General features: G+C 38.8%; 1 protein-coding gene and 1 long non-coding RNA gene across 4 annotated transcripts in view; one reads left to right on the top strand and one right to left on the bottom strand.

Annotated features, from left to right (window-relative positions):
* Positions 1–17,824, top strand: part of CPPED1 (calcineurin like phosphoesterase domain containing 1) — a 54,137-nt gene extending 36,313 nt beyond the window's left edge. For both annotated transcript variants that reach the window (XM_075105228.1, XM_075105229.1), the window contains exon 4: positions 15,016–17,824. In XM_075105228.1, coding sequence (XP_074961329.1) covers positions 15,016–15,248 — 233 coding nt within the window. In that variant the 3' untranslated portion in view covers positions 15,249–17,824. The remainder of the gene's footprint in view (positions 1–15,015) is intronic.
* The window catches only part of LOC142062605 (uncharacterized), a 35,932-nt gene continuing 24,942 nt past the window's right edge, over positions 9,153–20,142 (bottom strand). For both annotated transcript variants that reach the window (XR_012662502.1, XR_012662501.1), the window contains 2 exons: positions 19,270–19,336; positions 9,153–10,815 (listed from right to left, as the gene is read on the bottom strand). This is a non-coding gene — a long non-coding RNA (uncharacterized LOC142062605). The remainder of the gene's footprint in view (positions 10,816–19,269; positions 19,337–20,142) is intronic.

Raw genomic sequence — 20,142 nt, 5'->3', positions numbered from 1 at the left:
GGTTAAAATACTTCATTTGTACATACAAGGAAAAATAACAACCTAACTTTATTAAATGGCATATTTTTTCATTATATTTGTGATTGCAGGTGCTGTAACTTCTAACACCTTTACTCATTAAAAGAGTGTGATACCTTCGTTGTCCTCTTAGAAATGTTATGACAGGAGAGTAGTATTAAAGGATGAAGCAGCTTTCTGCACATCCACAGCTGAGATATATTTGAGCACTAAATTAAAACATGGAGTGCTGAAAGCTGTTGTTTCTAAAATTTACCAGACAACATATGCTATGTTTCATTATTTTCTTTGTTGTGTAATCAAAGTTGACAAGGGAGTAATATTTTCTTCTTCCTGCCATTGAGACCTTGATTTTGACAAAGCCCATACACTGAGTAATCTGAGTGCTTGCTTATGTGTCACTTTGTCAGTATTTCAGATAATTTAGATTTAACCACTCTTGGCTTAAGTGATTTAGATCAACCTCTTTCAACCTTGAAATTATGCACTCATGATACAGGTAGACTGACCAAATTTTGTGTCTTCTGTGTCACTGTGCAGGAACAGTGTTTTTTAAGACCGCTCCCCAGCTATGATTATGTACTCTAGCATATACATAGGCATGGACTTCTTTTTCAGGAATCCAGCAGCAAGTACAAAATACATTTATTTAGTACAGTCTGTAATGACATTAAGCAATATTTGTTCTCAGATAAATCTTTGAAATCTGTTTTCTTCACTGGGCTGTAGTTTTGGCTGATAAAAAATGCTTTGGATCCTTAGAGCATATGGCAAGCCACGATTGTTTGGGCTTAAGGTCGGGTCTATCAGGAAGCTTCACTTTCAAATGGAAAAAAGTAGCAAAGCCAGGAAATAAATTCCACCTAAAGGTTGCAAGAGGCATTCACAAAAATTAACTTGAAGTACAGAGTGACTTTCTACAGATGGCACCTCTAAAGGCTTATTTAGACCAGCACTCTTGATTAGGTGATCTGGAATCACCTTCTAGCTGTACCTGTTGTTTCTCCTGTGATTATATAGGAAAAAAAGCAAGACTAAGATCCTTTTCTATATAGCTGGATTCAGTTTTGTCCTATATAAAAATACTTCTGACATAGATACCCTTTGCAAACTGATATCTTGTCTCCCACTTACACAGACCCACTGACTACCAGTTGCATCAAGCTCTGGATTCTTTAGTCCAACAAAGCAAATTTAAGGAAGAGTTTTTCTGCAAGTTTGCAGGATCATGTTTGCAAACAGCAGTGCATGGGATATTTTTGTGTAGATGCTGTGAATTCTGATTATTCAGTTCTATTTTATTCACACAACTCGTCTGATGAAGAAGGTAAGATAACAGAGCTACACAAGATAATTCTATAATGTTGTTATTCAAGGTTGATTGAAGAGGTTATCAAATGGAGAGTGATGATCCCTGACACTTACTAGTGGGACTATTTCCTGCTACTGAAGGTCTGTTCATAAGAAATGATTGGGGTTTTTTGGAGAACAGGGTCTGAGCACTGAACTGACTGAGTTCAGGCACTAAGCACTGCCTGAGTACTGAACAGTTTTGTTCACAGTGCTGTGACTGATGCTTTCACATCTTTCTTTGCTGCTGTAACACCTGCTTGGCAGCTGGGGTGATGTGAGCACTCTCAAATTGCAATGAGAGAAAATCAATTCAAATCCACACGAGAGATTTTGTTTACAAAGACTACGAAATACTATCATTTACTTTGTAGCACAACAGTCTTGAAAAAAATTATGTACACCACCTGCCCAGGGGACAAAAAAGGTACAGCCAAAAATGCCTATGGTTAACATGTGCTCTTGTAGAGAAGCTCAAAGAATGTCACTTTGGAGTGCAAAATTGTTCTGAGAACAGGTATTACTGTTGAACCAACCACATAGTTCAGTGGTTCAAAAAGCAGCTGTACAGTGCAAGTGAAAGGAAGAAGGAAAAGCCAGTTTGTGACTGGTACTCCAGAGGAAGTGCTTAAGATCAATTTATTGTTGTGACTTAAATGGTTGTATTTGCCAGAAACATTGCCTTTTAAAAAATATGTATCTACACATTCATCACTGGAAGGAGTAACCAGGGAACTACAGGCCTGTCAGCCTGACCTCAGTACTGGGGAAGATTATGGAGCGATATATCTTGAGTGAGCTCACTAGGCAAGTGCAAGACAACCAGCAGATCAGGCCCAGCCTGTATGGGTTCATGAAAGGCAGGTCCTGCCTGACCAACCTGATGTTCTTCTATGATCAGGTGACCCACCTAGGGGATGAGGGAAAGGCTGTGGATGTTATCGACTTGGACTTTAGCAAAGCCTTTGACACTGTCTCCCACAGTATCCTCCTAGAGAAGCTGGCGGCTCATGGCTTGGACAGGTGTGCTCTTCACTGGGTAAAAAACTGGCTGGATGACTGAGCCCAGAGAGTTGTGGAGAACAGAGCTAAACCCAGTTGGCAGCCAGTCACGAGCGGGGCTCCCCAGGGCTCAGTGTTGGGGCCAGTCTTGTTTAATATCAGTGATCTGGATGAGGGGATCGAGTGCACCCTCAGTAAGTTTGCAGACAACACCAAGTTGGGTGGGAGTCTCTGCAGAGGGATCCGGACAGGCTGGATCAATGGGCTGAGGTCAATTGTATGAGGTTTAACAAGGCCAAGTGCCGGGTCCTGCACTTTGGTTACAACAACCCCATGCAACACTACAGGCTTGGGGAAGAGTGGCTGGAGAGCTGTCTGGCGGAGAAGGACCTGGGGGTGTTGGCTGACAGCAAGCTGAACATGAGCCAGCAGTGTGCCCAGGTGGCCAAGGAGGCCAACAGCATCCTGGCTTGTATCAGGAATAGTGTGGCCAGCGCAGGAGTAAGGAAGTGATTTTGCCCGTGTACTTGGCACTGGTGAGGCCACACTTCGAATATTGCATTCAGTTTTGGGCCCCTCACTACACGAGGGATATTGAGTTGCTGGATCATGTCCAAGGAAGGGCAGTGGAGCTGGTGAAGGGTCTGGAGAGGAAGTCTTATGAGGAGAGGTGGAGGGAACTGGGGTTGTTTGGCCTGGAAAAAAGGAGGCTGAGGGGGAGACCTTATCACTCTCTGCAACTACCTGAAAGGAGGTTGTAGCAAGGTGGGGGTTGGTCCTTTCTCCCAGGTTACTAGCAATAGAAGGAGAGAAAATGGCCTCAAGGTGCATCAGGGGAGGTTTACATTGGATATTAGGAAAAATTTCTTTACTGAAAGAGTGGTCAGGCATTGGAACAGGCTGCCCAGAGAGGTGGTGGAATCACCATCCCTGGATGTATTTAAAAGACATGTAGGCGCAGCACTTCAGGGCATGGTTTAGGAGACATGGTAGTGTTGTGTTGACGGTTGGACTTGATCTTAAGGGTCTTTTCCAACCTTAATGATTCTGTGATTCTATACATGTGTGTGGGTTTACACACACACACGTCTTTTATAGTAGCATCTCCCTGTGCCTGGATACTACTTATTTTGTTCTCCTGCCTATGGAAAATCTGAAAGGGTACTACAGTGTTGATAACACTCAGGTTTTTTACTCAGTACAATTTCATTTCTTTACAGAACTGCTTCTCCACCTATTTGCTTCCATTTTGGCTCTACTGCTGCTCCTCTCTAGCTCCTGCAGTTTTGGAAACAAATATATATAGGATCAGCTTTTGCTAGTATATCCTCTTTCTTCAGTCCTTGATTGAGCAAGAGATTTGACCAGTGAAGTGGTAATTTTTAGATAAGCATAATTCTATTTTAAATGTAATTTTATCATGAAACTTGAACAGCTAACATAAAAGCAGAGTAACTAGACCAGAATGACAATCCCTATAGCCCAGTCTTCTGCTTTTCCTACTAGCTAAACCATGGTGAAGAGCACAAGACAGCAAAGTGCATAATGGTATTTCTTCCAAGTACTCTTCCTATCTCCAACAATTTTCTTTCAGGGACTCACTGTATCATATTAATGTTAACAATAGAGTGCAATTTAGTGATTCTTTTATAGATTTGTTCAGTTGATTTTTGAAAACACTCAGCTTTCGCAGTGGTCTGAGGGAGGGAGCTTCATGTTTCACAGCTATGTGAAGAAATGCCTCCTTTTGTTTGCTTTGAACTTCACCTGTAGTCTGTATGGAGAGCCATAAATCTGTAAATGAAATGCAGTGATCATTGCTTGATGTTTGCAGTTACTGTAAAAAATAGTTCATTAGTCAGCACTTAAAGGGTGATAATCTGGACCATGTGATAAATTTCATTGCTCAGTCAGAACCACTTTTTTCCCCAAAATTATCTACAGAGTGCATGGGAGGAGAAGCAAGGTCTGTACTGTACCCATTACATATTTATTATGTCATTCATATTGCACTAATTTGGCCTTCTCGTTCTCTTACAGTCTCATTTGCTTTTGCTGAGAAAAGCATTTATTTAATTGAAGGCTCAGTCTAAATAAAGCATGCTACTGATTGCCTGTGCTGATTATTCGAGGCATTCTCTTCCTAATTTGGAAAATCTGCTTGCTTTTCTTTGGTTTATTTTTATATTGGTAATTTTCTTCCTATATTTTTAAACTGTCCGTAGTGCTGGGTTGAGCAGTTTGATTTCCAACTGAGGCTAGGACAGTTGCATTTTGGACACAGCAAACCTGCCTCAAAATGGGTTTTGTGTGTTAGGAACTGGAGTTGGAAAACAGCTTCTTCTGAATTCAGGGTTTTTTGGAAGCAAGCCACGGAAGTGATTGCAATTATAGAAATTGGAGTCAGACACTCCTGGAATTTAAACTAGTTCAAGTCTGAATTCCAGCACAGTATCATCTGATTGTGTGAGAAAAATTGTTTTCTAGGTGCATGTTTCTTTATGACATTTTTTTAATATTTCAAGATAAATGTGGGTGCATTATTTTCCATCCTGTTTTAACTTATTTGGATTTCTGTAATCATTGCAGCTAGATTTCCTTTGACATTGGGGCTCAGTCTGGATTTCTTGAATTAAACTAGCAAACATCAAAATTCTCAAGAAGTTAGGAAAACAAATGAATTTCACAATCTTACTGTGCACTGGAGATTTTCCCTGTTACCTCATCTTTCATATAGCAAGCTAGTATGTACTATCACTTCAGATCTCATTAATATTGTCATGTGCAACGTTCCACTGCAGTTCTTTTATTCTTATAAGCTGTTGAACTCTGCCACTACCAGAAGCTGGAGACTTAAGACAACGTTCACAATTCGGTAGAGGAAATGTTGCCAGTAAAAAGCAAGTGTCTCCTTCACATTGTTATTGAAATGCCACTCTGTGGGAAGACAGTTGATGCTTATGACAACACTTGAACAGCGTAAGCTTTCTGAGCGATCTTCAAAAGGGCACACTTGATTTTATTTACTTATTTTTTAAACCAGGGTCTTTGAAAGCCCATGCATCCTATGCATGCTGACTATCACCTTGCCAGGCTCAGGTGTCAAATCATCCTGAATGCCCCTACTCAGACATGGTCTTGATTGCCTAGCGGTGATTTCTCCCACAGGGAGAGGGACATGGCCACCCCTCCTCATTCACAGAGGAAACTGTTCTCTCCCCTCAGTCCTACCTTTATGGGGACAGCCAGCCATTGTATTTTTAATAACAATGTTTATGTGGTAAAAAAAAAAAACAACAGAGAGAAAAAGGGGACAAAATACAAAATTTTAAAAAGCACATTACAGTTCAGTAGCATAATGTTATGGAATATACCTGTTGTCTGTTTGGTAAAGCAAAAAAATGACTCTGCTAGCATTTCACTTTTAAAATTGAGACATTTTATAATGACTTAACTACTCCTTAAACAGAAAGGCTGGTCAAAACACTGATTAAAAAAGATGTGGTTGTCTGTTGGTCCACGTAGGGAAGGCAGGCCATAGTCCCCTTTCTTTCCTGCCCCAAATGGAGTTGAAAACATGCCCGGTCTTCAACATCCTTGCATTTTTCTATGCTACAGAATACAACAGCAGTGGAGTACTAAGTAAGGGAGAAGAGTCTGGGAATTACAGGACTGCAGCTGCACAATAAGCTAAGACTGGGATATAATCACTCTCAGGGGTATTATCTGTGAGGCACAGCTAAATGCCTTTGTTCTCTTACAGTGCAGTTATGTCAAAATCATGCTGACCCTTTTCCCTGGTGCTGCAGAACTGTTGTTTAGAAGGATTTCTCTGACTGATAAACTATAATTTGTAGGAAGAAGATATACCGCTTATAAAATTCTGTGAAATAACTTTAGCTGCTCCTGCTAACAAACTGCCTTCTGCACAATATTCAGAATGTAGTATCTTTTAATGCAATGAACTATTTTCTCATCTGATTTTTGTCAGCATAAAATCAACAGCATGCTAACAACAGTGGGGTAGCTAAAGTTTTCTTTCAAATATTTTTCAGTATCATCAGGCCTGAAAGAGGTAGTGAATGTTTTATATTTCAGTTTCTTTCAGAACATTGTTCTGCTTTGGGTTGTTTGGGAACTCAGAAGTGCTGTAAGATAGTCATCATTACTGAGAATAATTGCTTCTAAATCAGTTACTGCAGTCTGCAGGGATGAGGAGGTTGCATACATGCAGTTGCTCCTGAGCCTGGTTGGCCTGGTCATCCCTTTCTGTACCAATCTTTTCAATGAAGCATCCAAAGCAAATCTCAGATACTTGTTTAGGTCTCTTTCGCTATTAGGCCAGTGAGTTAGTTTAATAGTACCCATTACACCATCTCTGTAAGAAAAGACCTTTTTAATACAGTGTGCAGGTTTGGTTCACAAAGCGTGAAGAGAGAACCAAGAGAAAATGGGAAATGCCGGTAAAAATCGTCCATCTTACCAGAGGTGTTAAACTGAGAAAGATGCAAATCAACAAGAGCTTGCTGAAGCTCTTGCGATGACTACTTCTTTGGTGAGCTGGCTTTAGAAAGCAGACACTGGAAATAATTCAGAGATGCTTTTGAATTTTCTGTTCAGAAATGTCTGCAGTAGAAACAATGAGCAAAGCATTCATGCCATGATTTTGACTTGGAAAAAGGTATCCAAATTAAAATTGGAATTTTTTTAAAAAAGCGAGTTGTGCTTGAATGATTCTACTTATGAATGAACATCCAGATAGCATCAAAGGTAGCATGCTGAATTACACGAGCTATTCATTACCCTCCTCAGCACTTACCTCTTGCCTTGCCGCAGCCACTGTTAAGCCTTACAGCCTTATGAACTGACATAATGCAGTGTGTGAATTAGCATAAAATCAAAGTATTTATGAAATGCATTTCATGGTCAAGCTAACAAAGATTCTAAGGATTATCAGCATATATAAGTATTACTTCTCTTCACATGACTCTGGAACAATCCATGTTTTGGTTGGTTGTTACATCATATATTATTTATGCTAACTAGGCTGCTTTGCTCTCACAGAATTTGTACCATAATAGGTATTTCATTATTCAGTAGGAATGCATTATTCTACAGGGAAAAAGAGTTATGATAGATCTTTGGAAACAGTAAATCCTTTTGTCTTTCAGACTCAGCTTTGTCAGATCAAAACTAAAAAGGACTTCATGTGCTTGATCAGAAAATGATGGTAAATTGCATGCTGGCAGGAGGACATCTTTGGTTTACTGAAATAGGAATCAATTCCTGTATTTAAACCTTTTTTTACAGAGACACTGATTTTTTCACAGATTGATTGATTCTGAAAACTCATGTTTGGTGTGCAGGCACGAAGCTCGTTGGGTTTAGGTGTTTTCGTGATGCAAGTACAGTTTTAGAACAGACAGAGCAAGGCCTGGTGTCCAACACTGGATGGTACCCATCCTGAGTCTCTGCCTTCCAGCCATGTTCTGATCAAAAATGAATTTGGAAGTTCAGGCCTTTTTTCCCTAGAAGATATTCGGTAACTGTTGCAGTTATGTGGTCTGACATCAGGCGACGATGATCACAGAGGTAGTGTGTGTGGTTTGTTTTGGTTTGGTTTGTTTTTTTTATAGTAACTACCTGGACAGTTTTTTACTTTATTATGCTTTTAAGCCCTTTTTTTTCTTTTAATGAATAATCCATTAGGTATGAATAGCATCTTGCAGTAATGATCCTGCTTTTTGGTTAATGGATACTGTGAAACCTCCAGTCACATTGAAATTCAAATCACTATGTATTTCATAAAAAATGAAATAATGAATGCTTATGAAGGTGCCATCCTTTGGACATCTATTTACACAGCAGTTTTTTAGCGTTTCATACAGCTTTTATATCAAAGCTTTTCCCAACTGCTATTTCTGAAAGCAGGGATTAAAACCAAATCACTCCTCTACCTTTTTATTTTACTTTTTTTTTACCTTTACCTTTTGTGTGTAACTGGATGCATTTAACTGACCCAAGGATACCTTACAGCAGGCTATAACATTGAGGCCTGCCAAGACACTGTTCTTTTCTGACAGAGTTTAGGAGAAAAAAAGGGGGGTGGGGAGGGGTTGCTAGCAACTTGACAGTATTACTTCAGAAAAACATCTGAAGTGAATAAATTAAATTTGAGTACATCTATCTCTAAGATTCTTTTTATGTTTAAGATCAAAAGCAAGAGCAAAGTAAATTGTCTGCTTGTCATCTTAGAATTGTTGCATTGACTGTTCAGGTTTCCTTCTTATGCTAACTAACAAAAGTGAGTGGAATACAGTTGAGTGAACAAAAAAGTGCTATTGAAGAAAAAACATCAGTTAGACTTCTATTAATACACAGCAGTGACCTGTTTGTTTCTTTGTTCAAGATGTAACATACTGTAACACAACAATAACAAGAATTAATACTAGCACTGGAAATAAAGAGTACCTGAAAGCTGAAGCCTAAGCAGAATTTTCACTGGGAGGTATCTAAAGCAGATACTAAATTCTAGCAGAGGCTGATGCTGAGCAGCTAGATTCACAAGGGCATTTCTGCACTGAATGACACACACGTGCTAAAAGGGGGAATTTGGATGAACAGTACTCATAAACACCAGCTTGTTTAGGCAGAATCTGGCTCCCATAGCCATCAGATGAAAGAAGTTTTAAATCGCATCCTCTCTGGTGTCAGGTATCATATTTGCACTGCTTACAAAACACTCAAGTTCCATACCGAAATACCTCTTGAATGTAGGCAGTTGTTAAACGTAAGAGTGGTGAAGTTGCAGTATTTGCTTAAGAACAAAAAAGCTGCACGATTTGTGGGCCAAATTTTATACCTGGTATGTCTGCTTTCTAGGATGGGGTTTTCAAAATCTTCCCTTAAATTCTCAAACAAGGAGGGATTTTTGGTTTTCTTACAGCATAGCTAGAGTTGCTTTATTATTTTTGTATCCTCTGTCCTTCTAATTACACTGAAACTGTATGTCAGGGTTTGGTTTACATATACAATGACACAAAGTCTTGGCTTCTGTTCCTCTTTTAATTCCAAAGGTTAAATTCTCTGGATGGTGGGAAGATGCTACTTTAGGAACATGGATGCTTCCAGTAAAAAGAGAGAACTTATTTCCCTTACAAAGCACTTACTTCCTATAGTAAGTGTATCACATGGGTTTATACCTCACTATGGTTTTATGATTGTTACTTTTTCCTGATTTTTCCGTAGAGTAAAGCAGTTTTCTTACCTGCAGAAAAAGTGGAAAATATTGAAAAGAATTTGTAACTGTAGTAGCACTGCCACTCATCAGAAGCTGGTAAGGGTATTTTACAGATCTAGCTGGTACAGTAATCAAGCAGGCTAAACGTTAGGTTCCTAACTGTTCAATCCTTGCCCCTTCATTTAGCTGTCGCTTAACTCTGCAGGGAAAGACCAAGATACAGCCAGGTCCATGCTAGATGTGTGCCTGAGAGTATGATCTAGAATGTTGCTGGAGACCACTGGTTATTTGTTACGCGCTTGAAGGACAGGAAAGTGCTACATATGTGGATCCATTACAGGCAATTCTAAGTTGAAAGCAAATTGGTAATATTAGTGTCCTTGGCTTGGTGTCTTGAGTCATCCTCACAAATGCCTTAACTCAGAGGCTGCAATAAGCAGCCTCATCTACTCAGTATCCTCTCCTAGCCCATCAGGGCTTGCTCTTTTGAGGACAATGCCACAAGGCAAGATGGGTTCCATTTTAATGAGTAGGATGTCATACGTAAAGTTCCCACCATGTTCAGTTTTGCTCTCTATATTAAGCAGCAAGAGAATGCCCAGCCACACCATAGGCAGGTCTAGATGGCCGCGTTCTCTCTGTCATTGCAGAATGGGGGTGCGGGGGTAGGGGGGTGGAGGCGGCGAATGCAGCCTCATGGTTTGGATAGGTGTACATATCACAGAATGGTAGGGGTTGGAAGGAACCTCTGGAGATCATCTTGTCCATCCCCCCTGCGTGAGCAGGCACACCCAGAGCAGGGGGCACAGGAATGCGTCCAGGCGGGGTTTGAATGTCTCCAGGGAAGGAGACTCCACAGCCTCTCTGGGCAGCCTGTGCCGCTGCTCTGGCACCCGCACAGGAAAGAAGTTTTTCCTCATGTTGAGGTGGAACTTCCTGTGTTCCAACTTGTGCCCGTTGACCCTTGTCTTGTCATTGGGCACCACTGAAAAGAGTCCAGTCCCATCATCCTGACACTCACCCTTTAGATATTTATAGGTATTGATGAGATCCCCTCTCAGTCTTCTCTTCTCCAGGCTGAACAAACCCAAGTCTCTCAGCCTTTCCTCATAAGGGAGGTGCTCCAGTCCCCTGATCATTGTGGTAGCTCTCCGTGGGACATGCTCAAGCAGTTCTGCACCCTTCTTGAACTGGGGGGCCCAGAACTGGACACATATAATGAGAAACAAAGAAACAGTTCTGCTGCCTGAATTGCTTAAGTATGTTACGTTAGACAGTCACTGTAACAAGAGACCTTATCGCTCTCTACAACTACCTAAAAGGAGGTTGCAGCAAGGTGGAGGTCAGTCTCTTCTCCCTAGTAACAAGCGATAGGATGAGAGGAAATGGCCTCAAGCTGCGCCAGGCGACGTTTAGGTTGGACGTTAGGAAAAACTTCTTCACCAAAAGGGTTATCAAACGTTGGAACAGGCTGTCCAGGGAGGTGGTGGAGTCTCCATCCCTGGAGGTATTTAAAAGGGTAGACGTGGTGCTTGAGGATATGGTTTAGTGGTGGACTTGGCAGTGATAGTTTAGCGGTTGGACTCGATGATCTTAGGGGTCTTTTCCAACCTTATCGATTCTATGATTCTGTGGTAGGAGTTGAGAAATGACTACTCAGTCTTAAACTGACTGTAGCATCAGCAATAAAACATCTTTATATTATGATGTTTAAGGACCCAAATAATATCTAGAAAGTACAGAATCTCTGCAAAGGGCCTGTTATCACAGAATCATAGGTTGGAAGGGACCTCAGAGATCATCTAGTGTTATGTCACAGGGCTTTTGTATTCCACCATTGCCTTCTGAGGTATTATGATTGGGTTCCACCCAAGATTTAAAAAAAAAAAAAAAAAAAACACAACACACCCAATAAAAAACCCACAACTGTGTTCCTAGTTTCCTGCAGCTGAGTGAAAGCAAGCTCTCAATGTTGTTATGCTGACTTACATGTGTAACTCATACAGCAGATGGATAGGCAAGTTACGATGAGCCAAGAGAATTAGTAGTGATAAACTAAAATAGGGTAACAGACAAGTTCTAGCTGGCAATGACCACATACCACTACTCAATATAAAGGTAACATCATTCTCTGTTTTCTACCTTAGGTCATTTGCTATTTGAGAAGGATTTGGATTTTGAAATATGACAGCCCATGTAGCTTTTACCAGGCCCAGAGTAGAATAATTTATATTTTGCTTTACAAGCTGCTTAATTTTTAACTCTACTTTGAGCCTAGTTTATGTATTTATATCAGTCTTTAAATCACTCACTCAAAAAAGCAAAGGACTGATGTAGCCAACTGTCTTAAAACAGGTTCACCTACTTCCCTTTCCATTTAATCACTGTGAAAGAGGTCTAAATCTACTGCATGAGAGAGGGTGGAAGGTTTTTCTGGCTAGAAAAATAAGGATTTCCTTGTGATTGTATATTGTGTTCCTCATCACAGCTCTCTGCCTTTAAATTGCCTCTACCCTTTTCCAGAATTTCTGCTGTCCAAAGGCAAAATCAGTTGTTGCTAGCTTTTTTTTAAAAAATGTCATTTAAGGTTATAGTATCTCACAAATTACCCATTCTCTGGCCTACCACCTCAACAGGAACAAGCATGTGTTTGTGCTTTGTGCTTTTGTGTTAAGCATGGAATGGCAGATTGCTGGAATATATGAAAAATAACAGATGAAGTTTGGTGTTATCATCACAGTGTCCATCCCTGTGTATCTTTGTAGGCTTGCTCGTTATTCTGTAATGATAAAAACAATGGTTTTAAAGGTAATTATCAGTGCTGCATTTTCAAGCTGTAGCTTTTAGCCCGTGGGGTGGGGGGAAGTGAGCAAGGCCCTCGCTGTGTGCAGAGTAAAGGAGTGCCATCAGGGAGCACCTCACATGGCCAACAATAGCTGGCACTTCTCCCCACGTGTGCTGAGCTTCAACCCTCCACTGTCTTCCTGAGGAACAGGTACATGTTTAGACCTTTGCTTGTTAGTTTATTTTTCAATATAAACACAAAATCTTCAGCAAGATACAGCATCTATAGAATAGTGCCAGCAAAATACTCTTATATTATAGCACAGCAGTTTTTTAGCCAACATAGCAAACTACTAGGAAAGATTCAGTTTCATAAAGTAGGCAGTTTTGTTGATAACCTGCTGGCTATCTAGTCATAGTTGTCACAGAATACTTAGTGTGTTTTTTGAGTCACTCAGTATTAACTTAATATAGTTTCAGATGCTTTATGTAGAACCATCAAAGTGTCATTATGATTAAGGAGCACACAACCTATTGTATTTCAGTAGAGAAATTACACGTAAATCCTTTAGGTGGGTTTGAAGATTTTTGAATTGTCATTAATTGTCATTAATTCCCAGTATTTTCAGCCATCTGGTTCAGTAATTTTTCTGTTTCACAACAGTACAAAATAGCATTAAATGCATCTTTTGGAAGCTTAAATAGTCTGAAATCCAAGGATCTTAGACTGTCTGAGCATGCCAAAAATTAATCCAAAAACCTGTTTGTAAAATAAGCTATTTATACTAATTCCACATTTACTTTCAAAATAAAATATGCACCATCTTAAATTAGCAAGAAAGCTGATGAACAATTTTTTGCCAAACTACCAATACTGTTGACTATGATGCTCAGCTGTATCTATCAACTGTGCAGAGAGTGGCTAAACGATGAAGGATGCTGGCATAACCTGGCAGTGAAATGCTTGTCTATGATAGCATGTTCTCTCTTCGGAAAAAGCTAGGTTCTCAACTCTGCTGTTAATGGTTTTACAAACTTTGCCATGAAAGGTAAGTCCTTAGCATCAAAATTACTTTTTCTTTACTTTTTTGACTCAAGAAACTAACCAAGTTTTCATTATTGTGTAGTAATAAAAACATTTTACTAAAATTTATAAAACATGAAATGGGGAGGGGAAAAATACATTTGACCTGTAAAGACAGTCAGAAAGGATATTCAGAATAGTGAATACAGCTTCTACCAATTTAATTATTTTTGCAGGGCAGAAGAAACAAAAAGTAGAAACTACTGGTTTGGAGATGAGGATGACACGACTTAATTTAATTTGAAATTGCTTCAAAATTTCTGCAAAAATCCCACAACTACTGAGGAACGTGGCAGGAAAGCAGACACGGCATAGGGATATTCTTTAGAAGTTGGTCAAAATCAGAGAGCATTTGCACACTTAATTAATTTTTTCTTAAATTATCATATTCTGAGAGAAGGGGAAGAATGGTTGGATGACTTTAAACATTCATTTGGCTAATCAGACAGTGATTCAGCAAAGGATTTCAAAGTACATTACAGAGCCTTAAATGTGAAGTATGTTTGTCCTCTTTACCTGCTGCTGCTTGTCATTTAGCTTTCCTTCTACTCCTGACCAAATTTTTCATATAGCATATTGTTGTCTCCTGCAACATATCAAATGTATTTCTTTCTTTTCAAGTTTATAATGGAGTGGCTTTTTACCCCAATACAGTCCAAAATACAAATAGTCTATTTTAAAAAAAGAAAGAAACAGAACAGTCGTAAGTCATTAAAAATACAGAGGAAATCAGAATAAACCTGCCTTGTTTGTACCCCATACTAGGTAAATGTTAACCGATGTCACTACCAAGCCTTACTCCTCTTGCAGGTTGTCAGCCTTCCCCTCTTATTATAATTCACAACCTCTTCTGCTTATTAGGTTTCTTTGATGTACCTGGCTCTATTCCATCTGTGATAACCCCCCAATGTCTTTGAGAAAAGATTACAAATTATCCTCTCATTTATGTTTTTGTTTGTCTTGCCTTTTTTTTTTTTTTTTTTTTTTTAAGGTCACCAGCCTTGGGTAAACATGTGTAAGCTCTCCTTTGTGCATTTTGTGCACATGAATTGACAAACACAGCTCCACAATCCTTGGCTTTCAATTCATGTTTCAGTAGCATCATTCTTTAGGCCATTATCTACTGCTGAAAATTTTTTCTAATTTTAATCAGCTTCCTCTAGTGTTCCTTCCTTGTAGCCAAAGGAGGAACAATATGAGAAACACCCCTTGCAGTCCAGTAACCCTAAACAGAGCTAGTAGAGCAGAATGAAGTTTTTACTAATGATTTATTATTTATTACTAAGACATTTATTGCTGTTTACTGATAATTTGTTTAAAATTCAAGTTCAGATAAATGTTTTACTTTTGATTTTATGAAGGTAAACATGACACCTATAGCTGTACTTGCTATAGAACTTTCTCTACAACCGCAGCTGCTGTGTAAGCCTCAGCATATAAGCTCAGCAGTATCTTTTACTGTAAACACATTTTATACATAAACTGCAACATCTAACTAAATATATGTACTCTCATTTTTTCTTCTTCTTTTAAACAGGCATTAAAGCTGTATTTTCTGGACATTATCACAGGAATGCTGGAGGGTCCTACAGAGGACTGGAAATGGTGGTTTCATCAGCAATAGGATGTCAGCTGGGAGAAGATACACATGGGCTTCGAGTGGTTGTTGTCACAGATGAAAAGATTGTTCATAGATACTACAGTTTAAGTGAACTGAACAGCCAAGGCATAGAGAAAGAGCTGCTAGATATGCTTGCTAAGCAAAATTAGGCTTTGTCAAATGATGTGATTTTTTTCCATATTAGACAAATAGAAACATTTTCAGAAAGTTTCCCCAAGCTGAAGATAGAGATTTCTGATAGTACACCATGCCCCAGAACAGCTCTCAATTTGTTATTGTCCTAAATAATAAGGAAGTTATTGACATGTTTCTCCTTTGAAGATGAGACCTATGAAGAATGTGGATGAAATAGCAGAACTAATATGGTACTGTACCATTGAAAAGATCTGCTCCGAGAATTTTTACTTTGCTCCTAGATAAAACTTTCGTATTAGAAAGAAAGTGGATCAAAAAAGTGAGAGTTGTAGGTTCTAGATAACCCTTTAACTCAAGTCATTTTAGTTTTAGATTTGAGAGGGTATTTTTAAAATCAATAAATTTACTAATTTCTGTTACACTCTGGACAATATAAATGTGGCATTTTTTTACTCTGTGAAAACAATCTCAAAAACTTTGAAATCCACAGCGTCCTACCGACTTTTAGCAACCTTTGGATCAGATCTTGTTACCTAGACGTCATACTTTCTCCCATTTCCCATACTTTATTTTCTTAGCTCTTCAGAGCCAGCAGCCAAAGGAGAGCAAACATATTCTGTTTTGTAGCCACAGCTTGGGTTGCTGTTATATCCTAGTTCTATATAATGAACAGTCTATAAATGAAGCTGATATAGATGCCACTGACAGAAACTAAACATGGAACAACTATTTTCCTTTTGAAATTTAACTACCATTCAGTTAGTATATATTCTTGCTTTAGCTTCAGAAGTTGGAATAATTGCATGGGGAGAATAGTCTGTAGAGAGTACTGTTATCAGAAGTCACTACACTGTTTCCTAGACAAGGGGGGAGCTTTGACTTCCAAATGCAATTTAAGAGCGCCTTACTGTAATATTATATTGAATATTAAATGTTGAAAACCCTAAAAAGTGTATTTTCTTCACTGGCCTAAGTCTTTAAAAATCAACAATATAAAAGGAAATTTATGTGCTGCAATTCACCTACTTTTTTTTAGCAATTATATCTGATCAGATCCCCAGAGGACATCACAGCTATTTAAATATGGTGAGAGAGATGAAATGCTGTGCTGAAGAGTTGGTTTCGTGACATTTTAGTCATAACAGTTTATCTAGGAGGCTCTGTCCAGCTTGATTGGTGGGGCTCATGTGGTTCTAAATGTACCTCTGTAGCATTTCCTTGTACCAGTGAAACAGCTGTACCTGCAAATGGACAGGACCAAGTGTGGCCTACCATCCCATGACAGTAACCTAAGCATAGGTAATATCGAGTCAGAAAGGAAGAAAATTATTTTGGTTTTGTTCTCCACCTGGTTTCACTTAGTTGAACATTTTCAGAGTTTCATTTTCAAGGGAACATCTGGGAAATGAGAACTAAAATTTTAGGCTAGATTACTTTGAAATGGGTAGGTATGTAAGTACCCAAATGGCAGTTTCATTGGAAGTTAAGCATCTATTAGTTCAGTTAGTGGCTTTAAAAAAAAATCTCTGTACTTAGATATCTTTTAAGCCGCTGACTACTTTTAAAATTTGGTCTTATATAGGTGGAAGCTATTTAGTAATCACAGCTCATTAACAATTTCAAGAATGAGATGATGGTAGTTTGTGTTTTGTAGAGGGTAGACTAGTCTCTCTCTGACTTCAGTCTTTTAAGTCAGTTTAAATTATAAGGCTGAAGAAGTTCAGCAGAGGGACCTGAAATAATCGGAGCATGGAATAGTCTCTCTGCTCTGGCACAATGGAGGAAAAGTTTAAACAGTTGGGATTTTTTGATAAGCCTGTTTACTAAAGGATATAATTTTAACTAAATATATGAAGCTTGGGAGATTGAAGCATAACTTTCTCCCACAGTCTTTCCACAACTATGAAAATGCTAATAGTAATAGTATATACTATTCTCAAATTTTATTTTCAGAGTTACTGTGTACTAATATACAAAAGAAATATTTATATAAGCGTAATTTTATTTCTTCTGTTTTTTCCACTTTTTTCAAGTGTCATTTTACCATAAGAAATACTATGGCATTTTGTCATGAAAATATCACTTAAGTACAAAGCTGAAGTTCAATTAAAAAAAATAAAGCTTTCTTTATGTCCCAAATTCCTTATTTATTTAGTGATTTCTAAGACTATCTTGTTATGTTCATGTGTGAAAATATTACCAGATTTGCCTTCAGTTTGGAGTTATGTAAGATAGTAAAGTTGGGCTGCTGTTTTTTATTAAATGCCTCTTGTCCCATATAGGATTCTGGAAGCTAACAACAGCGTTGTGTAGCGACACATGTTATGTAGGCTCTGGCCTGGATTTCTGTCCCACCTGTTGTGAGGATGGGTAATCACCAAGTAATGTGCTTCCTATTATTGGCTACTGAACTAGATCGTAAAATAGAAAAACCTAGGTATATTCTTACAGACTCGATAACAAATGTGATTAACTTCACAGGAAGAAGAAAACTACTCTCCGAGTTTTATGTTTGAAACGTGGAAAACATTTATTTTGGTTCTCACCTTGCAAGTGTTCAAAAGGAAGAAAATTAAAATGTCAGAGATGAGCCATTTGTGTGTGTAACTATTACTTTGTAGCTTGGATGACATTCTCATGAACATAACATTAGCTGAAATGAGGGAATGGCCTCTGTAGTACTTTGACCTTTTCAAGCCCATGCCTCATTTCAGTGAATTAAGAATTCCCTGCATTAGCCCAAAACAGGGAGGGAACTAATTTCATTAGTTGTTTGTTTTGCCATTGCCTTGACAAGCATAGTGTAAGTTAGCACACATACTAAACTTTTTGGCATCCTGAAATCTAAGTGGGAAAATAAATAAAATCTATTTCCCTTGCAATGAACGTTGTTTCCAAACATTTCTTATTTTGAATTAGAACTTCCATCCAATTTCTCATTCATATGAAGCAATGGAATTATGTGTACCTCAGATGAAAACACATCCTCATTTATATTATACAATCATGGGAGGGGTTTTTTTAACAGTAGTGTGATGCTGGACATTACTATATGAAGCAAAGAGTTAAAAACATAAAATAGGAATGTGCTTTGTTTACCAGCATAAATGACAAATTGTTTGATTACTTTTCTTAGTGTAATTAGCTAATATGGAATTAATACTGATGCCTTAACTAATTTGAAATGGCAGAGGTCCTTGTGGTCACAGTACCTCATCTTGTTTATGTAAAGAAAAATAATTAATGTTATGTTAAATTATGAAACAGTCCACCCATGGAGACACTAATTATCATTTAAGAAAACATCCTTTGATGTTGAGGACATTATGTTTGTATCTCCTGCTGGGCTGATAATTGTAACTCTGTCAGCATATGACTGACTCTAAAGCAAGATGATGTCACTGAAAGTTCAAACTGCCGATGAAAGAGAGAGCAAGGGAGTCCTCATTTGTTTCTGTGGTCTCAAGGGGTTGGGAAGAAAGGGAAAAAACCAAGTGACCACAATTCATTTTGGTTTCCTGCAGACAGCTAAAAGGCTGAGATAACCCCTGATGACTCTTATTAAATGTGGAAAATTCATATTAGCCCACCAGAGCACCCTGTCAAAGTAACCAAATACTACATAATTAAGTACGAGCTGAGGTGGAGACCTATGAACAGGAGGCAAATTGCTTAAAAAAGGTGTTTAAGACCAATCTTGGTTTGCCAGTTTCAGCGTAAACACAAATTTAAGAACATACTTCCAAATCTTTCCACAAAGGTCATTAAGCCTTGAATACACTCTGTTGCATACTGCTTGCCTTTAGGTCATTTGGTTCCAGCATCTAATCTTGCAAATTTTAACAGAGGCAATAGTTTGATAGGACTACAGCATTCAACTTCTGGAGATTACAGACAGAAAATAAATGCTCGCTGTCCTGTTAAAACTTAATCACACTTCATATTGGGACAGGCCAGTGGCAGAAGTCTCTTCCACCATCCCTGTTTGCAGACCAACGTCCTACATGCACTCTGCTTCAGTAATGGCTTTCTTACCTCAGCATAGCAGCTTGTTTTCTAGTGTCTTTTTTCCAGATGTTATCCTCCAGTAGCTGGTTTTATTCTGCAACAGGGACAACTCATTAGAGAAGACATCTAAGCAAATATACAAAGCATTAAAAACTAAGCATTTCACTGCTTAAAAATGCAGTTCCTCCGTCTGTGTCATTGTACAGGCCATTGCAGGCTAACGCGTCATTGTTTTAGCTAACGTTAATGCCATGAATACGCTTCTTTCCTTAATGTTCTCATTAAGCCTTCTTTGCAACTACCATTTGAACACAGTAATATCCTTTAAAGCAAGGGAAACATTTACACATGCATTAGTTATCAGAAAGCTTGCCTGCCAAGCAAACCCTAACATTACCTATTACTTCATGGTAAACAGTCACCATGTAGAAAATGCCAGTTTTGGTTTAGGAAATTGTAAAGAGGCAATTTCCATTTCAATAATCTTGTACAGCCACTAGGACCGTCTTTCTCTTCCTACTCTGTGCTGACAGAGGAGATGTCACATCACTGGCAGGCATGGAAATGCAAGGCCAAGGGGTTCAGGCTGCCAGCAGGCCAGCCTCAGTTGCCATGAGCCGCTACCAAAATAACATCCAGTAGCATGGCAAATATGAGCCACCTACTAAAGAGAGCTAATACAATAAATCTTTCTCTGGCCAGGCATGTAAGGCCCAAGAGATGACTCTGTTGCTAGAGCCCCATTCACCCAGAAGGCAAGCAGCCACGCGGCAGCTCCCACAGCCACCACATTTAAGTTTATACCAATGGCAGCTTGAAGGAACAATGGCTGCTGCCAGCATCACACAGCTAACAGCAGACTTACACAATGGAGATCTTGAACACTGAAAGATTTGTAGA

This window comes from Phalacrocorax aristotelis, chromosome 10 (assembly GCF_949628215.1).
Source record: "Phalacrocorax aristotelis chromosome 10, bGulAri2.1, whole genome shotgun sequence".
In the NCBI taxonomy this organism is placed as follows: Eukaryota; Metazoa; Chordata; class Aves; order Suliformes; family Phalacrocoracidae; genus Phalacrocorax; species Phalacrocorax aristotelis.
Note: the sequence above shows the minus strand (reverse complement) of the source record. Positions and strands in the feature narration are given on the sequence as shown.